General features: G+C 44.1%; 2 protein-coding genes across 5 annotated transcripts in view; one reads left to right on the top strand and one right to left on the bottom strand.

The window, feature by feature from the left end:
* BRF1 (BRF1 RNA polymerase III transcription initiation factor subunit) overlaps nucleotides 1-21,675 on the top strand; it is a 174,540-nt gene that overhangs the window by 80,043 nt on the left and 72,822 nt on the right. For both annotated transcript variants that reach the window (XM_040557923.1, XM_040557922.1), the window contains 4 exons: nucleotides 1,135-1,207; nucleotides 9,107-9,256; nucleotides 10,850-10,943; nucleotides 20,619-20,745. In XM_040557923.1, coding sequence (XP_040413857.1) covers nucleotides 1,135-1,207; nucleotides 9,107-9,256; nucleotides 10,850-10,943; nucleotides 20,619-20,745 — 444 coding nt within the window. The remainder of the gene's footprint in view (nucleotides 1-1,134; nucleotides 1,208-9,106; nucleotides 9,257-10,849; nucleotides 10,944-20,618; nucleotides 20,746-21,675) is intronic.
* On the bottom strand, nucleotides 3,038-6,288 carry BTBD6 (BTB domain containing 6). 3 transcript variants are annotated; one of them, XM_040557925.1, is made up of 5 exons: nucleotides 5,918-6,288; nucleotides 5,285-5,576; nucleotides 5,075-5,165; nucleotides 4,656-4,774; nucleotides 3,038-4,422 (listed from the first exon to the last, which is right to left on the bottom strand). In XM_040557925.1, the coding sequence occupies exons 2-5, from the start codon at nucleotides 5,485-5,487 to the stop codon at nucleotides 3,390-3,392; spliced, it is 1,446 nt and encodes a 481-aa protein (XP_040413859.1). In that variant the 5' UTR covers nucleotides 5,488-5,576; nucleotides 5,918-6,288; the 3' UTR covers nucleotides 3,038-3,389. The 3 variants fall into 3 exon arrangements, with proteins under 3 accessions (XP_040413859.1, XP_040413860.1, XP_040413858.1); XM_040557926.1 differs by lacking the exon at nucleotides 5,918-6,288 and adding an exon at nucleotides 5,663-5,911; XM_040557924.1 differs by having other exon boundaries at nucleotides 5,285-6,288.

The following is a 21,675-nucleotide window of genomic DNA, read 5'->3' on the forward strand; positions in this document are numbered from 1 at the left end:
CTTGGTAGCAGCATCTGTACACTAGGGAGGAAGGCTGCTTTTAAACCGGTGTTGGTAAAGCTCTGTGAAACTGGAAGGCAGTACTTAGTAACAGATTATTAATTTCCATGGGCTTGTACCTTAATGGACAACTCCATTGTGTAATTGCTTAGTGAACGCCTTCATTATCCTGGCGTAGGAAAGAGAGGGGCAGTTCTATTACATGAAAGCAACAGAGTACGTGCTACTTACCCGTAAAAAAAAAAAAAAGTTTGCATTGTAGGAGGTTGGATTTATTTTTTTTTAAACTAACCTTTTCATGTGCCTTGGGGGAGCAAGGTGTGCCTGGAGCTTCATGGGAACGCTTGGGGATAATTGGGATTTGAAATAAATGCTACCTTTCTTGCTGACCACAAAAACACATCTTAAGATACTGAAATAAAACTTCCTCAGACTTTTCAAACACTGTACTTGCCTATGCCATAAATTGCAAATCAGAGTCTGAGGAGCAGCTCCTTCCGTTTACATCCTCCTGGTCAAGAGTGGGACTCTGCCTGGCTCCTTAGCAGGCCTGCTGTGGTTCAGGGTGGTTTGGTTTTTGTTTGTTTATCTTTTTCATGTGGGGCAATGTCCAAACAATCAGAAATGACAAATACCCTTGGGGCATGTAGCACTGCTCCTTTCTTTGGCAGAGAAGTTTGGTTTGTGCTTGTGCAATACTTAAGTGTCCCACTTCACATGATTTTACGGAGATGAAATTTGCACTAGCTTGTGATTATTTGCTGAAGTTTTGTTACGTTACAAGACAAATGACACTATAAAGTCTACTTAATACTTTAAGATGTTAGGTGACAACTGAAAATTTGTCCAAGTACTAAGAGCGACACTGAGTCCACTGAAGAGCATAATGAACAGCATTTTGTAATTTTTTTCAGTATAAACTTAGGCTTTGATTTACAATGCTAACTTGTGCAGCTTTTGACAAGCACCAGGTATTATTCTGTATCTGTAAATATTTCTTGTATTACTTTAATTGAATTTTCTAAAGCAGATTCTTTAAGATTTCAAAAATGATTTTTTTCCTTTCCACATAAGTGGTCTGTTTAAAAACATTTGTGGTTTAAGATTTAAATAACGATTTTTGTCTTTTAATAGGTGAATGTCTATGTGCTGGGAAAAACTTTCCTTCTGTTGGCCAGAGAACTCTGCATAAATGCTCCAGCCATAGGTATTTTTTATTTTACTATTTAACTTTTGGTTTATTTGCTGCGTGGATACTTAAGTGTGTGTGTGTGTGAGCAAGATGCTGTTTTCTTTTACAGCTTTGTTACTGTTCTCAGAGTAGTTTAGGCTATACTAAGACAATGGACTGACGTGTGGCATCTTTGTTCATCTACAAGCTTGCACAGGCCTGTCAAACTCAGTTCCACGAAGATGCTACATCTCGTAAACATTTGCCAAACTTACTGTCAGTCCATCACCTGTAGCTGAGGAGTTCAGCACTTGTAATACAAGTGACTTGATGGAAAATGAGGTGCAGTGTTTTCCAAGTAGGCAACTTTTCCCCAAGTATTTTAATAACTTTTTAATTAGTAAGTTATTGCTGAAATTATAACACAGGGTGATAGGGAAGTGGGTTTTACCTTGTTAAAAGGGTTAAAAAAAAAAAATCTTGCCTCAGTTGTAACTTTGGAGCCAATTTAGAATTCATACCAATTCCAGCTATAAAAGGAGGAGTTTACAGAGAGGTTTTGTGACTTACCACCACTGTGCACCATTTTTTTTCCTGTATTTTAATCCACCCGTACTCCCACTCTCCTTAATCTGCACTGAGAGAATCAGATGCCTTTGTGTTCAAGAAGAACACATGCATACTCCTTCAGATGTACTCAGCTGGTCATATAATCGTGTTCTTGCTCGTTTAGTTTGTAGCAAGAGAACCAGCAGCTCCTGTACCGAGCATTGTTTTAACAGCACCCAGACAGCATACGGCAGGACACAGCTACCGCCGATCATTGCAGCAAACTGCCTCAGTTAACACAGGTTCATGTCTGGTAGAAAGTACTTCTTTTCAAGATGTAGTTCCCCTTTTGAGAGAGCACTGTATTGCAACTTAGTTTCAGGGTGGAAAAATAACACAGGTTAGGTAAAGACAAACAGGAAACCCTTCTAAATTAAATGTAAAGGTACCTGTTGTACATGGGGAAAAACAATGGTTTAGCTTGCTGTTTGAATAGTCTTTCCAAGGTCATTATGAGACAAGATTTATAAAGAGAAGAAGTACTTCCAAGTGGTTCATCTGTAATCATAGTCAGAACCTTGAGGAATACACCTACTGTTGTCAGTCTTTGAGAAAATTGAAGGATACTAGCTATAAAATGACTGCTGATAGTGGATGGAAGGGACTTACAGTTCTCGAAAAAATACAGAGGAAGAAAAAAGATGCAGCATCATTTACTTAAGGCAGCTTCCACCAATTAGTAACTTTGAGTGAACTTAAAGACCATATTGTAAATATTTCTCTAATGTATGCTCCTGTGATGTGTATTTAGATAGTGGCTGTCAGTATTATAGCTCTTGGCTAAATCTGTGATGAAGCCTGTTGCTGTATTAAGCTTCATCAGTATGTCCTGTCTGGCTGTTTGAATCTGGTGCAGTTTGACAGGTGTCAGCGTCGCTGTTTGCTGGGCAGACTGGAGGTTAATGCAGATGATGGCCAGAGCGTGTTGTGAACAGACATTATAAGCTTTCAAGTATAACTACAGGGTGATATTAATTGGCAGTAGATGCACTCAAGTTTTGTCTGTGTTCAGTTTAGGCAACACACAAAACACCTCTGAGCTTCCATGTCAGCTTCCTTCTCTGTGAAGGAAAATGAAGGCAAGTAAAGGCTGCCCGATGGATAGTCTCAGCAGGCAAGGGAGCCTTCGTATTGGCAGTGATGTGTCCCCACACGTAGGGGACAGACTATGGCATTATCACCCCTGGTAAGTGTACTGTAGATGAATTAATAGACACAAGCCATTAAGATCAGTAATGATCAAGTACACGGGATTTAGGGCAAGTAAAAATGTTTTATATTTCACAGATTTGTAAACTGCTCTAGTTTAGAACATTCTGTTTAAGTCAGCTGCAGTCTGCAAGTTAGTTATCTATATACAAAATAAATGCACAGTACGTGCGAGATTTAACATTTTTCTGCTTGTTGCAGTCTTAATTAAGTCAAATAGCTTATGAATAAATAAAATAAGATTAAATTCGAGAGCATTCCTTCACTTATTTGTATAGGCTGATGTAGCAGATAGGTAAGTAGCATAACATTCCATACTGCTGTACAGTTTCGTAGTAAGATTGGAAAATTCCTTAATGTGCATCGTTGCAGTATTGGAATACAATCAAGGTGAAATGCATCATGCATAGAAAATGAGCTCAGGTATCTGTCCTCCTTGTACTCCAGTTCCATTGGTACTGTCCGAGGAGCACTGGAACTGGAATGTCACTTTTCCACACTGAACTTCAGTCATTCCCTCTTGCCCAAAGTAACTGAGTTCATTGCCGTCGAGAATAGCACTTACATTGTAAAACGTGTCCTGCTCAACCTGCACAGGGTGTTCAAACCACACAGAGAAGGTATTACTGGACCCGTCAGAGGTAAACTTTGTCAGATTTTGAGCAAGGACAACTCCTAAGCGCTTCAGTTCGATTTTGACGCTGTATTCAGCTTTGCCACAACTTGACCCATACAATCCCAGTCCTGCTATAAATATCCGTTTGTCTACGGCAAACTGAATACTGTCACACCGCCCTCTGTACCTCCACTGGTTACTGCGGTACGCGGACGACTGAAATCGATGGCATCGCTGAGGTACGAGTCCTTTCCTTTTCGTCAGGGGAAACTCAAGTTTGGGTTTGTTTGCAGCCGTGTACCATAGGAATATGTTGTGTGTTTCCTCAAGGGTGAGGATGTCTGACTGGGCAGCTCCGTTGGCAAACTCTTCCAGAGTCATAGTGGGAATCCGCACCAAGTACAGCGCTTTTCCTAATACATTCCTCTTGTTGCGTGGCGTAACCGGCAGCCCTTGCCTTTTGCATTCAGCTTCTGCCCAGTTGAGAACGGCCTCGAAAACTACCACTTCCTTGGTGTTTAGCGCCTCCCGGGTTACAATGATCTCTAGCGTCTGTTGATCTATCTCACAGAAGCCTTCTGACTTCAGTGCCATTTCTGCTTGAGCATCAATCACCTCCCAGCAGCGCTGTGTCAGCTCTGGCTCCTCAAAGAGCCTGCTCTGAGACAGCAGAACGCAAGCGTTCTTCGCCTCTAAACTAGTCTCCAGAAAATTGACGCAAGCCTTTGCTAGGGCTGGCACGATGTACTTCTTGGCAGCATACAGCGTAGCCAGAACTGTGTCAGCTTCCAGGTCTATTTCATCACTATACATGTATCTAGAGGGGAAAAAAAAGAGTTTCTTAAGGGAAAAATATATGTATGTATAGCCCATGAAAAAAACTCATCTGTAGTCATCTTTGCTGGCAGCAAGTCTGACATTCGGTATTTGTTAGCACATGAAGTAAACAGTAATATGTGCATATTGCACAATGCCAATTAGGAGGTAGATGTGTATTTTAAGTTACTTTGATTCTGTCCACGTAATTAGTAACTTGTAGTGGCCACTTACTTTAATAGGATTAGAAAGGCTGCAGGTTCCACATCTGGTATATGGATTTCAGATTTGACCTCTGCGAGATCACCATAAAACATAGCGTAGAAGACAGAGCTACCGACTGCCAAAACGTACTGGAAAATAGAGAGGGAGGGAGAGAAGCCTCAGTACTGTGCGTCTGTGGTGACTGAGCGTGCTGGCTCTTGATAAGAGCTACACTTAGGGAAAGTTAAAAGCTGCAGCTGAGGCAGGCGCCCGCCTTAGACAGTTCCCTTTAACTGCCATATATGTGAATTACTTCTGGGATTAGGCAAGAAGGATGATTAAGAAAAAAATGGAAAGGAGGTGTCATGGGGGGTGGGTAGAGAGGGGATATACTCAGCAGTATCACAAAACGCGGGGGGGGGGGTACAAAAATAATGCTCCGCACAAACCTTATGGGCAGGAACTTTCTTGGATGCCCCTGGCGGGCCCACGATGAAGTGGACGTCAGCCATGAGTTCGTTATTGAACATCAGCGCGTTCCTGCAAGCGAGGGGAAGGGAGGGAGGTGTGGAGGCCGCTCAGCGGTGGGCAGCCCCGTCGCCCCCCGAAGCCACCAGCCCGGCGGCGGGGCCGGTTGTCCCTTGTCCCTCGTCCCTTACCTCTCGCGCAGCGTGGGGTGGAAGGACTGCCAGTTGGCGCTCTCCAAGTTGTTGTTGTTGAGGTTCTGGAGCTGGGGCGGCGGGGGCGGCTGGGCGCTCTGCTGGAGCTGCAGCGCGTTCTTCTTGCTGTTGGCAGCGGTGGCGGCGGCGTTGCTGTTGGCGATGTTGGTGTTGGCGCTGGCAGGGTAAAGTTCTGCAGCCATCTTCTTCTTCAGGGCCAGGGGCACTATCTCATAGCATCCTGGCACCTTGCCGTTTGGCCTCACGCTCTTTTTGGACTTCTTTAAGGTCTCTGGAAGCAGAAGAAAAAAAGTCAAACACTTCATGATCCTGCCATTGAGGCAACCATGGGGCAGTGGCATGAGCAAGAGAACTAACAGATCCCAAGCGCAGGTCCCGCTAGCAGGAGACGCGGTTCGCTTCTAGGTGCGGGGCAGCCTCTCTTTTTTTTTTTTCCTCCTCTCTTTTTCCTCTTTTTTCTCCTTGGCTCCAAGGGGGGCTGCCCAGCCTCCGCGCCGCCGCCACGACTGCAGCGAGCAGGGCCGGCAGGCAGCTCCGTCCCCCCGAGGAAGAAAATTATATTTAAAAAAAAAATAGAAAAATAGAAAAAAAAAAAAAAACCCAAGCACACACCACCGAAAAAGCCACAGATCCAGCAGAGCAGACGCAGGGTTGAGGAGCGACAGTCAGTCCCCGGGTCCTCCAGCCGCTACAGCCCGCCGAGGCGCAGCCACCCGCCGGCTCCCCGCTGCTGCTGCGAACGATCGCGCCCGGCTCCGTCCTTCCCCGCCCGGCGGCGGCGGCTGCGGGGGCACATCGGCGGCGGGGCAGGGGCAGGGGCCGGGGCCGGGCCCGGGGCGGCTCCGGCTGCCCCGCACCAAGTTTCCTCCTCCTCGCCCCGCCGCGGGGGCGTCGCTGCCCCTCGGCGCTCCCCTCACGGCGGCGGCGGCGGGACGCGGCTCGGCCCCGCTCGGCTCCCTTCGGCTCCGCTCGGCTCTGCCGGGCCCTGCCTCCGCCTCCCGCCCTAATAGGCAGCGCCGCGCCGCGCGTCACGGCCGCCCCCGCCAATCCGGGGAGCCGGGGGGAGCCGCCCCCCCCCCCCCCCCCGCTCCTCCTTCTCCCCCTCCCCAGTCTCCGACGCCCGCCTGGGGGCGCAGAGCGGCCGGGGCCGTGCGCAGCGCCGAGCACCGCCGAGATGTGCCGAGCGCTTCCGAGCGCGGCCGAGATGTGCCGAGGAGATCCGAGCGCGGCCGAGCCGGCCCCGCCCCGCCCCGCCCCGCCCCGCCGCCCTTCCCGGCCGCACCGGGCGGGGGCGCCGCTGCCCCGCGCTGGGGCGGGGGGGGCCGGGATGGGTGGGATGGGGGGGGTGGGATGGGCTGTGCGAACCGGGGGGGGCCCGGGGCCTCCTCCCGGAGCCTTTCTGGCGGGTACTGCCCCCACACCCCGGTTTCCCGCTTTAGTTTCTCCCCCTTTATTTTTCTCCCGCTTTATCTTTTTCCTCCTTTAATTTTTCCCCCTTTAATTTTTCCCACTTTGCTTTTCCCTCTATTTTCCCCCTTTATTTCCCCCCTTTGTTTTTCCCCTTTTTATCCCCCTCCCTTTATTTTTCCCTCCTTTATTTTTCCCTCCTTTATTTTCCCCTGCTTTATTCCCCCCTTTATTTATTCCCCCTTTATTTATTCCTCCTTTTTATTTTCCCCCTTTATTCCCCCCTTTATTTTTCCCCCTTTATTTTTTCCCCCTTTAATCCCCCCCTCTTTATTCCCACCCCCTTTTTTCCCCCCTTTATATTTCCCCCCTTTATTTTCCCCCTTTATTTTTTCCCACATTGATTATTTCATCACCCTGAGGCCCTCACAGTGCCCCCTCCTCGCTCCCCCCGTGCTCCTCGCCCGCCCTGCAGCCCCGTTACTGCTGGGGAAGGCTCTCTTAAACACTGCTTCACTCTTCCTGCCACTTCCGCGCTTCCAAGTCGCAGGTGGGATAGGGAGCTGCGCCTTTCCTTAAAAATAAAATAAAATAAATAAATAAATAAACCCATTTGCGTCACAGCCCCCGTTGTGGAAAGCCGGTTTTGCCCCAGCCGAAGCAGCAGCCCCTGAGCGAGGACCTGAGCCCCTGGGGACAGGGGGGCTCCTTGGGGCGCAGCGCGGTGCTGGGCTGCTGCAACTTGGGTTGAACCCCAAAGGGGTTCGTTCGCCCTGCGTGGGTTTAGCAGCATCTTAAGAAGTGTTTGTTCCTATTTTTTTTCAGCCCATGCCGGAGATGGTCGTGTTAGCTTTGGCCCGACGTTTAATTTATGTATTGGTAGCTTTGCATCCTGGCCATTTACGGCCTCTTTATGGCTTTTCGCTTAAAAACTGTCCGTGTATTCATTTTCTGACTGGTAGCTTTCAGAACTTGAATTAACGACGTGTAATGTTTTGGCAAATGACCCGTGGGCACGAGCGCCGGCAGAGACCTCAGAGCAGCCACCATGCGGAGCTGCCTCGGTGCTCCCCGATCCCAGAGGGGGCCGAGGAGCCCCCACTGCAACCCCTGTCCTTGGCAGGAGCCGAGTCCCTGCCCCAAAACAGGCAGCTGGGGACAGAGCAGGCACTGGGGGGCTTTGGGTGCCAGGCACCCATTGCTCCTGGAAGCGCTTCTTCTCCTATTTTGGGATTGATTGTTTCTGATAATTTTATAAACGCTACTTTTCTAACAAACTGTAGTTGTGTCAATGGGCATGTATGTGAAAAAGTGCTTAAAAATGGGTTTTCCAAAGCTGTTCTCCCAGGCAATCTACTTACAACGAGCACCTAAACATGGTAGGGACCTACTAGTAGGTAGGGATCTACTAGCACACCGCATGGATAGTTGGAAGTATGGAGCCCTAAAAAATCACATGGATCGGTCAATCCCTTGGTTGTTGTCATCACGTTTAGGAAACGGCTGCACTTGGGCGTTTCTGAAGTTTTGAGGGAGATGCGGTTGGAAGTTTTTGCTTGCTACGTGCAACGCTTACATTTACGTGCCTCTGTAGGACTGACAGGCGTAATCACGTTCGTTGTGATCGTGGTAATTACAGAGAGCAACAGGGCATCATTGTCAGAACTCGGTGCTAAACGAAACCGCTTTGATTAATTGTAAATCTCTAAGCCTGGTGCAGCGTTCTGAGCTGGGTTTTCATCTTTATCAGTTTAAGTGCCCACATAGGGGATCAGCTGAGGAAATTGAGTTGAGGCTAATAGTTAACAATTTACCGTACATCATGGATTTTCGGTCAAGTGATAAAAGGCTGGCAGGAAATGAGAAATTGATACCTCAAATAAGAGTAAACATGTGTTAAGCGTAGCATTTACAAGATTGTTTGATAAATTATAAATTGGTTTAGGCAAAGCACAATCCGAACTGACACATTTCGGTTAGTTTTGAAGCTGATAACACCAACACTTGAAATAAGTTTATAAATCACGAGGCAGATCCACGGCTGATGTAAATTGTCATAGTGCTGCTGACGTTAATTGGGTTCCAGCAATTTATGCCGATGGAGAGTACGCCTGAATACATGCAGCATGTGAAGCTTTGAACGCTGAAAAGCACGTAAGGAAAACATTGTGTGGTGCTTTAAAAGCCTCTTGTCTGTAAAGCAAGAAAGGATTTTGTTCTAGCTGTACCCGTAGTGAAAAGGTGTTTCAGAAGCTTAGTCTGTGCTGCTCTCCAGTTGTTTTCTGAGATGTGAAGCAAGCCGACCGTGACAGCCCCACAGTGCTGCCGTTCAAGTTTTGTGGTTCATAAATCAAGGTTCAGGACTAGAAATAATTGTGTTACCTTCTATTTCAGATCCGTGTTTATACATTCCTCGTTTTGCACATATGCTTGAGTTCGGGGATAAGAACCACGAGGTCTCCATGACGGCTCTCAGGCTGCTGCAGAGAATGAAGCGAGACTGGATGCACACCGGCCGCAGGCCGTCCGGGCTCTGTGGAGCAGGTAGGTGAAATGCTGGGTGCGCTGCTTCGACCCCAGCAGGATGCACAGGAGGGTCTTCCAGCTGGGAATGGATGCAGGCATCTTCATTTCCTAGGTGATGCCATGCTCTCTGGGTTTTGTCCTGTCAGGCACCTACAGATTAGACAGCATTTCGTCATTTTTGCCCCTGCATTACTTGCTCAGATCCTTTTGCCTCTTGCATGTTGGATTTTTTAACATTTCTTGTGCTCCTTTTGCTCCCACTCTCTTCCAGCTCTAGGTTTTTGCCAGCTAAAACTGCATCATGAGCGCAAGCACTTTGTTTTGTGTCTTCACACTGATTCCTATGCAAGAAATGCCCTCTCAGACCTGATCTGTGAAATTGTTTTCCTCTCCTTCTTTGCCTTTTTCCAAGATTCATTGCCAGCATGATGCTTATAAAAAATCTGCTGGCTTGGGAGGGCTAAGCTGAAAGGTAGTTAGTACCAGCCAGCGAGGTCAGACTAATGAAGAGTGCATATAGTCACACAGTTCATGTATGCCCTTTGTTTTGTTTGAAAGATCTTAAATGTGCATGCGTGAATGAGAGATAGTGCACAAACCACAGGGAACCCAGGACTATGAGATGATATTGAAATTTCTAGCCTTTCCTTGTTAATAGTACTTGCTTACTGCACATCGCCAAAAAATCGAGTACAGGCTCTGTAGGAAACCAACCTTATCTTTGGTTCACTACATAAACTATAACTATGTGAGCAAGTGATTTGATTCAGTAGCCATGGATTGAAGCAGGAGATGCCAAGTCCCCTGTATCCATCCATGCCCTATGCCATTCATGTGGGGTTTTTTTTGTGCTCTGGGATGAAAACAGTTCCCTGGCCTAAATGTCTGTGCCACACGTTTGCGGCTATGTAAAGGACCAGTCCTTAGTTCAGCCCCTGATGTTCCATCAAGGACTGGAGCACTTTCCACACATACCTGAAGTAGAGCTCTGCTTTCATTTCCTCCAAAAGAAAGCACTTTTGCACGCTTAAACCTGTTCTGCCCACTGAACCGCTGTGTGATGAGAGGGGTTGGTGCTTCAAAACTGAGCTATTGCTCTGAATCAAAACAGGAACGCAAATGCAGCCTGTTCTGGTTATCTGGCTACGTAGAGGGTCTTGCATGAGAGCACTTGGGCACCAGCAAGCCAGTGATCATGGTGACAGCAGTGAGGATAACGGCTTAAGCAGATTCAGTGTTTCGCTTCTGGAGGAGTTAACTGGAGATCTTTTTATTCAAGACTACCAATTCTGCTAAAAAGATGATAGTGTTGAAAATGTGTGATCATGTTCTTCTGCTGTATTTAAGTAGCTAACCACGGTTTCCAAAATGAGCTAAAGCTTAGAGTTTTTTAGGGTGCAATTTGCAATCAGCTTAATTTTATTGGGTAGGAAGCAACATTTGTAACGTCAAGTCAATCACCTGGATTCAAGGATGCAGCTGAACGCAAGCATTTACTGCTCTGTAGCTGAAAGCAGGGACAAAGGCAGGTCATAGTTATCTGACAGTTTTCTGCTTTTCTTGAGGAAATTTTCCTCTTTTTGACATTGACTTTCTCTGCTTACTCCTTAGCTCTGCTAGTGGCAGCAAGAATGCATGATTTCCGACGTACTGTTAAAGAGGTCATCAGGGTGGTCAAGGTTTGTGAGTCTACATTAAGGAAAAGGTCAGTGCAGTTTTATTACTTTTATCTTTCATTTACAGTACTGAAAAGTGGTGTAGTCTAAAATGGATGTGTATCAGAGAAAAACATGTTCTTTTCCTTTTCACAAGTGCCGAGGATAAAATAAGTACAACATGTTTAGCTGGTCATTTTTAAGTACTAACACCTGCCTCTTATGTAAGGCCTCAAATGCTTGGCAAAGATGGTGAGAAGCATTGTGCCTATTTAACAGGTGAAGAGTTTAAGGCAAAAAAAATGTTGGGTCAGAAATGTTAACAGTATTGTCATAAATTCTCAGAAGCAATAATTGATTAGTTATCAAAACTGAGGATGTAACGTAGGATTTTTTTTTTTTTGCAGTAATCCAGAATAGAATGCTGACAGGTCTTGTCTTTTAGCTGTTACCGAACAGAACTTTTCCAAATATTTTCAAAAAATGGTCATTTTCAGTAGAGTTGAACTGCTAATAAATGGAAGACAGCACAATAAGTGTAGTGATGATACCTTCTCTGAGGGGTCAGAAGTAGGATTATCAGTAGAATGTGAGCCTGAAAATAAGAATTTCACACCTACTTTGTCTTCTTTTTTTTTTTCCTAAAAAAGTTCTAGTAACATTTTCTGCATTTTGATGAAGTAAATATTAGTAGCAATCACCCAGCCTCCCTCGTTTCAGTTTTGAAAAGTTGTAACCTTTTATTTTCCCATAGTTTAGTAAAAAATGAATTAACTGTGAAATGCCGTGCTTTCTGTTGCCACCAGTACAAAGTTTTTCTACCACCTGTATATTTGGAAGTTTGTTGAACCAAAGTTTATCTTTAGAAAGCTTCTGGATGTTTCTCTTTCTCTTGACTGCATTGAGACCAGCTCAGGCACATCCTGCTGAATCTAATAGTTGTCAATAAATAACATTCACTTCTTAACCGTGAAAAATATTTTTACCCTAGATCTTCATTTGTGGGATAGGAGTGATAATATTGCTCATTGGTGGTATAGGGATAAGTTTAAATTGTTTAAATGGCTGTAGGCACTATAACACCAAGGCTGTATGAGTACAAATGGTACTTTTTTTTTCTCTGGTCAACAGGTCATGTGTTTTAATGTGCATTTTGTATAATTAATGATATATGCACCCATAATTGATTTCAAGATGCCTTGGTTAAATAGTTAAAGAGTTCATTCTTACTATGAAAATAAGCATAATAAATTAGAGTTGGAAGGAAAGTTAATCTGAGCAATTGTTTCAAGCGAAGAAATCTAGCTTCAAAATTCATGCTTTGAAATGTTTACTCAAGTCACACACGTCAACTGAAATGACAGCGTTATTTACTTTGACAGGGTAAATGTGACAGCTGAATTATTTTCAGGCAGCTATAATTACAACTGTATTTATCACGAATCTATAAATTTGATTGATGTTTTTCAAATAAGAGCACGTTATATAGTATTTAACGAGGGCAAATAAAAAATACCCTTGAATACCTGTTCTTTGCACCCCATTTTTTTCCTCTTCTTTCAAGAATTGCTCTCAAAATGCCATTGAGTAGAAGTTGTCTAAATTAATAAGCACTTGTTTCGTGCTCTTAAAAATTTCTTTGCTTCTTAGCTTTGTGTAGTTTTATTTCCTTTTAATTATTGCTGTAGTTGCTCTGATCTGCAAAGAGCTGCTGCTGCTTTGTGCATTGTGACGGTGTTGAGTGTAGCTGGGTGAAAGTGCAGCCTCAGGTGCTGCACTCGTTGCTGATGGCTTTCCTCTGAAAGCTTTGGAAGGAAAACCAAACACGCGTCCAGATAACGCTGATGCTTCCAGCCCAGGCTGGGGTGGGGCTGTGCTGATCGGTGGCTGAGCAGGTAGGAGCGGTGGATTTTAAGAAAGCTGTGCTTGGTTTTCTTCCTATTTCGGGAAGACCTTCAGCAAAGGGTAGCAGCCCTTCCCCAAGAAGCTGTTTCTAATCCTGTGCACTACGAGTCATGTAGCTGTGTACAGCGGGATCTGTCACCCTGTTGTCCAGCAGCTGGAGAGCACCAAGCCCTTCGAGCCTGTGGTCTGTTGCCACTTCCACAGCTGTGCGTGGGTGGAATGCCTTTTAGGAGGAGGTCCACAAAAATGTGACGTACCTTCAGGTCGTAAAAATGAATGACCCGATATAAATACAATCTGTTTTGGAAGGAAAAAGCAACTAAGCATGGAAGTGGCCCATGGACCCCAACACCCTTCTTCAAATCAGAACTTCTTGATTTAACTGCATGGCTAAAAAAATGTGTCTTTGTTTTTAATATGTGTGGTTTTAGTAGGATCTTAGTAAGAAAACTTTGTAGTTACTTCAGAGGGCCTCTTAGCTTTATGTTTTGAAGCACGCAATTAAAATGTAAAGCTTGTTGCTGTTGTTGAAAGAGAGCATATTAAATATTAATAAACGTACTGATAATTCTGTCTCATTTCCAGGCTAATTGAAATGATATTAACTTATATATCACTTTATATATTCAAAGTACTGTACAAATATTAACTAATTAGTCAAATTGTTATTTTTTGTGTAATCATCTGTGGAGATAACGGAAATTAACTTTTAATAAATTCAACTCTTTTATTTAGTTTAATTCTTGCATTTCTGCCTCTTTCATGCACCTGTTTTTGCTTCTGCCTCTTTAGCCTTTACATACGCTGACCCTTCTTCTGTTTATTCACCTCTTGCATACTTTTTCTGCATGCTAAGTTATAGTTTATCTGCAATAAGAATAATTTTTGTGATATTTGTCCATTGTGCATTATCTAATACTGTGCGGCCCCTATGCCTGTTTGAAGATCTTAGGCATTTCTTCAATAGAAATAAAAAAAAATAAATCAGCTTATCTTTGTTAACACTTGCATTTTACTTCTTTGGCTTACTCACTCTCTTTATCTATAAATTGAGCTGCTTTTTGCATCAAGAAAAAAATAAGTGTTTCTTCTCAGTTCCACAAAGTACTATCTGTTAAAAAACCTATCTGTGATGAACTTCAGAAAGAGTAACATTTCAGTTGAAGTGAAGCGTCATTTAGAAGGAATTGAAATGAAAGGCCAGAATGGGTTTAAAGTCCTCATTTTGGGGATGACTGTTTCTTTGCACAACCAAACAGTATTTTCGGTGAAGAAAGACTAGATTTCTTTCTTTACAAAGGAACTCCCTTTACCTGGCGGGGCGGAGATACTGCAGGGATTTTCATAATTAGAGTCCTTTGCTCACGGTCCGGGGACCCAGCTGTAGCTCTTTCAATGATTGCGTTGGTAATTTTCAGGAAAAAATTAAAGATTCATGCATGGAGATGAATGTATTGCCTGCAGCTTTTCTTATTTTCATTGCAGCAGTGTATAGTTCGTATAAACTTCATGTCCAGACTCCTGCTGCAGTCTCCAGCTGGGTAGACTTCTGCGAGCGCAAGCAAAGAGAGGAGCAGGTTGATCCGTGAGTTCAGAGTCAGGATGGGGAGAGATGATAACAGGGGCATGCACGTCTGAGAGGTAGCTGCAAGGCTGGGTTTTCCAAAATACCAAAGCCATATCGAGGTCAGCATTGAAGGGAAAGGCATGATGTACTCAGTGGTGTGCTGTGATACAAGCAAAACCGTATTAAAATCCTGTGAGAGGAACGTGATGGATTAAGTGAGAGCCATTTGCTTAAGGTATTTGAGCATGGAGAGGGGCAGAGGATGTCCAGGAAGTCTGAGTTGTTGAAGTGTGGTACGGAGAGAAGAACTTTCAGAAACGTGGGCAGGTGGCTGTGTGAGGAGCCTGTAGTGGTGTCCACTCTGATCTCAGGTCAGCAGCTGTGGAGCTTCTTCACTGACCTCTAAACTAAGTGAGCTACACTAAGAGAGCAAATGGAGAAATATTTGATGTCTTAAGTAAAATAGCTTCAAGTGGTTTATAGGTGATTTCTAGAAATCTTTCTAGTATAATGAGTAAAATTCAACTGGATCCAAGCAAGTTGGTATTACACACCTTTGCAAACTTGATCATCTGTTTTAATGAAAAAAGGTTTTATTTTTAATGAATCCATTTTTACAGGCAATGTTACTTTTTATAAATCTGGCTTCTGTACAGCTAGGAAGCTAATACATTAATTAGATTCCTGATATATTCCAGTACTTCATACTTACTTTAAAAATTGCCATTTCAAAATTATTTGTTGGCTGTTACTTTTGATACAATAATTAACTTCTTAGCACTAAGTTGGTCTTAGCTCTTGTAAACAGTTTGCTCTTTGTTTGACTTAGCTCGTCGGAGTGGCTCTGTTAAGAAATGAAGCAGTGTGCTATTTTTCTTTTCCAAGAGATCATAGAATGTTTTGACATATTGCAGTGGAGGAACCATGCTAATGAACTGAAGTTTTAGGTAATGCTAAAGCATTTTGTTTCATTACCGTGATGTGAACTCTAGAATCATGAAAAAAAGAACAAGAACAAAAAATTCCAAAAGGTTCAGACTGACAGATTTCAGGGATGCCCAGGAAGACCTGTCAGTGGGATTATCAGTGGGTTAACCATGTGCACAAGTGTTAACCTGAATTAACTCTGTGTAAGCGTTTGTAGATTCAGAACTTTAAAATTTATGCTAACAGATCTGTGAGAATTTTAAATCTCTGTTTTGGTGTAAGCAAGTAAAAGCAACTAATTCTTAAGGGCACTTCTCATTATTAAAGGAATAAATCTTTCTTGGTACCCATTCTTTAATATTAAAAAAAAAAAAAAAGACAGAATCATTAGCAAATGAGCACCATAAATTATCAGTTACCAGCTAATTCGCAGTAAATGACTGTGTGTGTGTGCTCTTTGTCCATTGCAAAAAGAGATGAAATGTATTAATGTGGTACATCATGGCAGTTGTTTAAGAGAAAATATTTCTCTTTACAGTTGCATTGGGCTGGGAACACAGGGAGAGTAATGTAGCCCAGCTCAGGTGTTAAGTTGTACTTTGTAAAACCACAGTAACAGTAACTAGATCACCTCAGATTTTGTCCTTACTTTTTAGTAATGACATACATGAGATACACATAGGCTTTAAAAATACCTCTTTTATGTTGCTGCAAGTAAGCATCAAGTTATATGAAGTTACAATGATTGCACTTCTGTTTGTTTACATACTGGTGAATACTGGAAAACTTGTATATCATGTAGGAAGCATGTCGTAACTATTTCTGATATATATTCTATATTAACTATCACTGTTAGGGTATGTGTTTACATACTTCCGTAAATAGTTCATGCATGAATATTGTATAGCTTGGAAAAAAGGAGAGGAGATGATGTAATAGGCATTTATAGTGTAATAAGCAGTGATGGTTTGCCACAGCAGTGCAAATTCTGAACTTCTCTTATATTAGCGAGTGTGTGAGTTTGGAGTGGTAGACAGCACTGACGAACACTTGGTTAAGATGGGGGATATAGTTAAATATAGGAGGAGCAGCTGAGGCCCCTTGGTTTGTTCAGCCCAGAGCAGAGCAGGCTGAGGGGAGGCCTCATGGCGGCCTGCAGCTGCCTCACGAGGGGAGCGGAGGGGCAGGCGCTGAGCTCTGGTCTCTGGGGACAGCGACAGGACCCGAGGGAACAGCATGGAGCTGGGACAGGGGAGGGTCAGGCTGAGGGTTAGGGAAAGGGTCTGCACCCAGAGGGTGGTCGGGCAGTGGGACAGGCTCCCCAGGGCGGTGGTCATGGCACTGAGCTGCTGGAGTTCAAGAAGCACTTGGACAATGCTCTCAGACATGTGGTCTGATTTTTTGGGTGTCCTTTGGGGACCTCAGAGTTGGACTCGATCCTTGTGTGTCCCTTCCAACTTGGGATATTCTATAATTCTAAATATTTTTGTACTTAAGATAGAAAAGTAAGTCCTTTACTTTTCCTGAGCTTGCAAATGTTGGAGTTGTCAAATCAGCTGATCTATTCACCAATTTATATACATTTTAAAATTGTCTCTGAGGTTATAATCTGCGTGCCATTCTGTGCAGAGGTCCAGCCCGGGATACCTCCGTGCTGTGCTGCCTGCTCTCCAGAGCTCGGGGTTGGCCGTGTACATAGGAGGGCAGTCGGACGACATGCAGCTCACCAGACTTCTCCGGTCCTGGCTGAGCTTGGCTGGCAGTTTCAGCTGCTTTTCCTCTCTCCTTCGAACAGGGAGTGGAGGCCAGTGTGGCTTTTTCTAAACTGTCCCTGCTTAGAAGTCCCTCTTGGACTTTGAACTTGGACTCCTGAAGCAATCGTGAATTGGACTTCAGAAGACTTCGCGCATTTAAATGCTTCGTCGCACCCTGCTACCGCAGAATTTCAAGTAAACACTAAAACTGAGCATTCAGCTGCAGATGGGAGTCTTTTTTTTTTGTCCTTAGCTGTAGACTGGATTCATAAGTCTCCACTGGACAGTGTCCGTGAAACAAAACAAAGGGAAAAAAACATTGCTCAGCTTCAAAGTAACTGACCCATTTTCCCTTATTGGGAGCTAAATTAAGTGTGAACAGAATTGGTTTACTGTTTTGTGCACAAAAGTGCTTTATCAGAGCACGAGGTGTGTTTTTGTCTGTAAACTGACTGAACAAAAGCCGTGGAAATTTTTCTTTGAAAAAAAACGTCTGGGGTTAGGGGCAAATGACACCAAGCTCTGGAAAAGCTTTTCTCCCAAAGGAATTTGCTTGAAAGAGTCTGTGAGAAACTGTAAGACAAGGGTTTGTACTGGAAGTTGAATCTCAGCCTGAACTGTAGCGATTGCCTTTGCTTCAACTATAAATAGAAAATACTTATCTGCCAAATTTCAGTTTTTAGAGCCCTTTTTGTTCATGCCAATGAAATAATATCTTATTTTGTATATCTGTTTGTTTTCCTCCTTCTGTGGATGACTTAAAATGGCTACACTTACTAGATTTTTTTAGAGATTAACGAAAGTACAAAATGAACTTGGGTATCAGTTTTGTGCAGAACTTAAAAAATAGCCTGTAGCTATTTTTTTCATGAGGGCACTCCCTCGCCCCTGAAACTATCATGCTTATAATTAAGTCTGCATCAGCTTTTCTTAGCCGCCAAACTAATGTTACCTTGTTCCACGCAGCGCAGACTGCCGCATGCATCAGTTTGTTGCCTTGGTGGCATGTGTCCAAACACTGGATAACATCAGAGAAATGTTTAAAAATATGCAGACAGGATATCAGCCGATGTAAGACGTTGAGGCAGGCAAGCGGTTGGCAATCATGGGTATTTATTTATATCGAGTTAAAGGAGGAAGCATTGAGTGAACGGCTCGCCCTCCCGCAGCATGGTGCTTAATACTGCTGTGGTCCTGCCCATCAGGGCTGGTTCCTCGTTTCGGGAGGAAGGTCACAGCCCTGTGGTTAAGACAGGTGAGAAATGGAGAAATACCGTGCCGCTTGGTAGCTCTGAGCTTCCAGCCCGGCTCCTGTGCCTACGCGGTCACACTGCCCACCTCCAGAATTGGGTGGTCAGCACTCACCTGGCTTGGCTTGGATCAGGACTGAGATCAAATCACGTTGGCTTGCCCTGGGCTGACACCCAGCAGGTGCAGGGCGAGTGACCTGAGTCACACAGGGTGGATGAGGAGAGGGACAGACGGAGCCTCGGGTGTCCACAAGGAGATGTGCATGGGGTTAGGTGCTGAAATCCAAGCATGGTCATCTCGTCCCCGACCTGGCTTCGTCAGTCACTGGTTTTGCCACCGATTTTCTCTGCATTGCTGTGCATGCCTAGAGGGAGTTGCTGTTTTGGCTGAGCCTGGGTGCTCATCTTGGACTCTGAGCAAGCATGGGATAAACAACGGTGTCTTTGCCAAAGTGCGTGCTGGTTTGTTATGGTGGGAGGAGGATAACAATTTAACCCGGTGAGGCTGGCTGGGAGGAGCGCCCTGCCAGGGTGGGACTGCCTCAACGTGCGTGATTCATCATGAAGAGATGGTGGCTGCAGCTGAATGATGATGGCTGGAAAACTCCCTGCTTCTAAGGGGATGCCTGGATTTGGCATTAAATGAATCCTGAATTAAAATAGCATCAACGGTGCCCTAGCCAGGTTTTTCCTTTAGCCTGATAGATGAGGCCCCCTTCTGTGAGGCAGGTAGTGCACACTGGAAACTTATTAATGCTGAGAGATTACACGTCTGTTAATTAAAAGCTGGGTGCTGCTGCCACCAATAACATCCTTTGCTTTCCAATTTGATTTAAAAGAGGGGAGACGAGAGCTGGTCAGTGGTACTTTAAGGGAAAGTTCTGGGCTGTCAGTTGTGCTTAAGTACACAGCTAATTTGGGGCTTCGTGGAGATGTCTTAACCCCAGACAAGACTGGGCTTCAGAGCTTTCTTCTCCTTGGCAGCAGCAGGGCTGGTGGGTGAAGCTGTGCGTGGGCTCGGCATGCTGCTTGCTGTTGGCTTTGCTTGGAGGTGGCTCTCCCTGTGCATCTCACAGCATCAGATGCTGCACCTGCCTTGGGAGTGGGGGCACAAAGTCTGCTGAATTTACAGCAGGCTGGCTTGTCTTGCTCCTCAGTTTATAGAAAAAGATAATACAGGTAGTGATAAGGGTATAGGGAGAAAGAGCAGCCAGGTGCTCTTGGCCTTGGCCCTGGAGTTGGAAACTGAATTTCTGTCCTATTGAAAATTTCTTCATTGAAGGATTTTCTTGCAATCAGAAGCAAAAGAGAAAACCACGGCTGCTTTTTAGGAGAGAGAAATTCTGAAATGTCCTGAGCTGGGAGTACTGAATCACAGTTTTTTTTAGTTTCCTAGCTTTGCAGATGGAAGCTGCTGTCAGCTTTGCTTCCTCTGGAAGATGGGAATATTCCAGTGAAGCAGCTGCAGACGCATCATTGCAGTTTTCCCATGGAAAATGTTGATATTATTAAAAGGGCACTTTCTGTCAGAAAAGCATTCTGCCAGACATTTCCTGACCTGGCTTTATACTTAACCTTTTGTCTTGCCTTCTCCATCTGTAAAATTGATGTGATCATTCTCAACCACCTGTGCAACATGCTGAAATTTGTGGATGAAGTTATGACGACATGGTGTCATTTAAGAGTCGATTTCTTTGAAAGATTCAGCCGCTTTCGTGGCAATTCCCCACGGAGCTAGTCACATCTCTCACTTAGGCAGGAGCTTCTCAAATGTGAACGTTGAACAAATACAAAATATGTTATTGTAAAATTACGTGCATTCGTCTGTTCTATGTGCGGATGAGCCCTTTATTTTACTGCTGCTTCTTTGTGTCTTGGGAAGATGACTTGTCCCTCTTCCCATCTATATTTTTGAGCGTACTCTTAAACTATGATGGCAGATATTTTAGTTTGGGAATCTGTTTTGTTTTTGTTGTTGATCCCAAAAACAGCGAGACAGGAGGAATGAACTGCAGTTCTTGTCTCAATTTTGTCTGTACATAATTGACTGTAGTGGCTGTGGTAATTCTGTTCCGTCTTTGTTCATCAAAAAAGCGTGTGTTACATACTCTAATAAATCAAAAGCTAATTTGCGATATGAAATGATACTTACTTTGCAGCAAATGAAACAATTAGTATCACTTCAGTTTTAATGTATTCTGTAGTTGAGCCAAAGTTTCTAAGGATGACATGTTTATTCTGAAAGTCAGCAGTTTGATGAATTTTGTTACTTTTAAAGAAGTTCTTAAAAATGCCGTGGTAATATGCTGTATGCTTTGGTAGGTTGACAGAGTTTGAAGATACACCAACAAGCCAGCTAACCATAGATGAGTTTATGAAAATTGACTTGGAAGAAGAATGCGATCCTCCCTCGTTTACAGCCGGTCAAAAAAAACTGAAGATACAACAGGTGAATTCTAAGCTGGATGCCCTGTGTATTTCTCCCCTCTTTTCTCCCCCTGTTTATTCCTTCTGAATTAAGTAGTGCTAAATCCTAACTGGCTAGCATCTGATCAGGTAATGTCTGTTTTGAGGTTCTTAAGAAAAGGGGGAGCATTGGTACATATAACGCGCATTAACTTATTTTTTATGTGTTTTTTTTTTTTAAGAATATTGTTTAACTAGCAAGGGGACAGCTTTCCAGTCAAAAAAAAGTGCTTAGAAATTTTTCTCCCTTATAATTTTTGCTGGTTACTCCAGAGAGGCGTGCTCTTTCAGATACATAGCTTCAAATCTAGCTTTAAATATCCCCCGACGAGGGATCGAAGTATCTCTCCAGTCCCAGTTAACCACTGCGGGAAGGACAAAGTCACTGCTTTTGTTAGTGCAGATCAGGACTTTTGGGTGTTTGAGCAAACGAGCACCTGTGGAGCTCCCATGTTTTGCAGGATACTGGTGTTTGGTGCTTAGCACACGGCTGCTGTGTTGTACAGGAGGGCTCAGTACACGGGGCCCAGGTGTGTCCCTGTTTGCAAGGCGATGCAGTTACTCCAAGCACTGTTCTCTCCCTTATGCTTGCTTTCTGATGACGTGTGTGTTCCTCTTCTTGCGCTCTGACCTTTTAGTGAAGCATCAGATCTTTGTGTCCTTACAAAACTGGAGTCTCTCATGTGACAAATAAAGCTGAGCTTGTGGCTTGAGAAGTTGTCCTAATGTCTGCACTGCTCTTGTGTGTGCTGTGTGCGCTCTCTTGTCCTAGTTAACCAGAGTTAAGAGACCAGAGTTGAAAAGGTTCATGCCTTGTAATGGGATCAGAAACCGTGCACTTCTTTAAGGCAATAATATTTAATATTCTAAATATACTATCATTTAAAGGGCTGTTGCTGTGTTTATGATGTTC

The sequence above is a fragment of the Cygnus olor genome, chromosome 5, assembly GCF_009769625.2.
Source record: "Cygnus olor isolate bCygOlo1 chromosome 5, bCygOlo1.pri.v2, whole genome shotgun sequence".
NCBI classification, from domain to species: Eukaryota; Metazoa; Chordata; class Aves; order Anseriformes; family Anatidae; genus Cygnus; species Cygnus olor.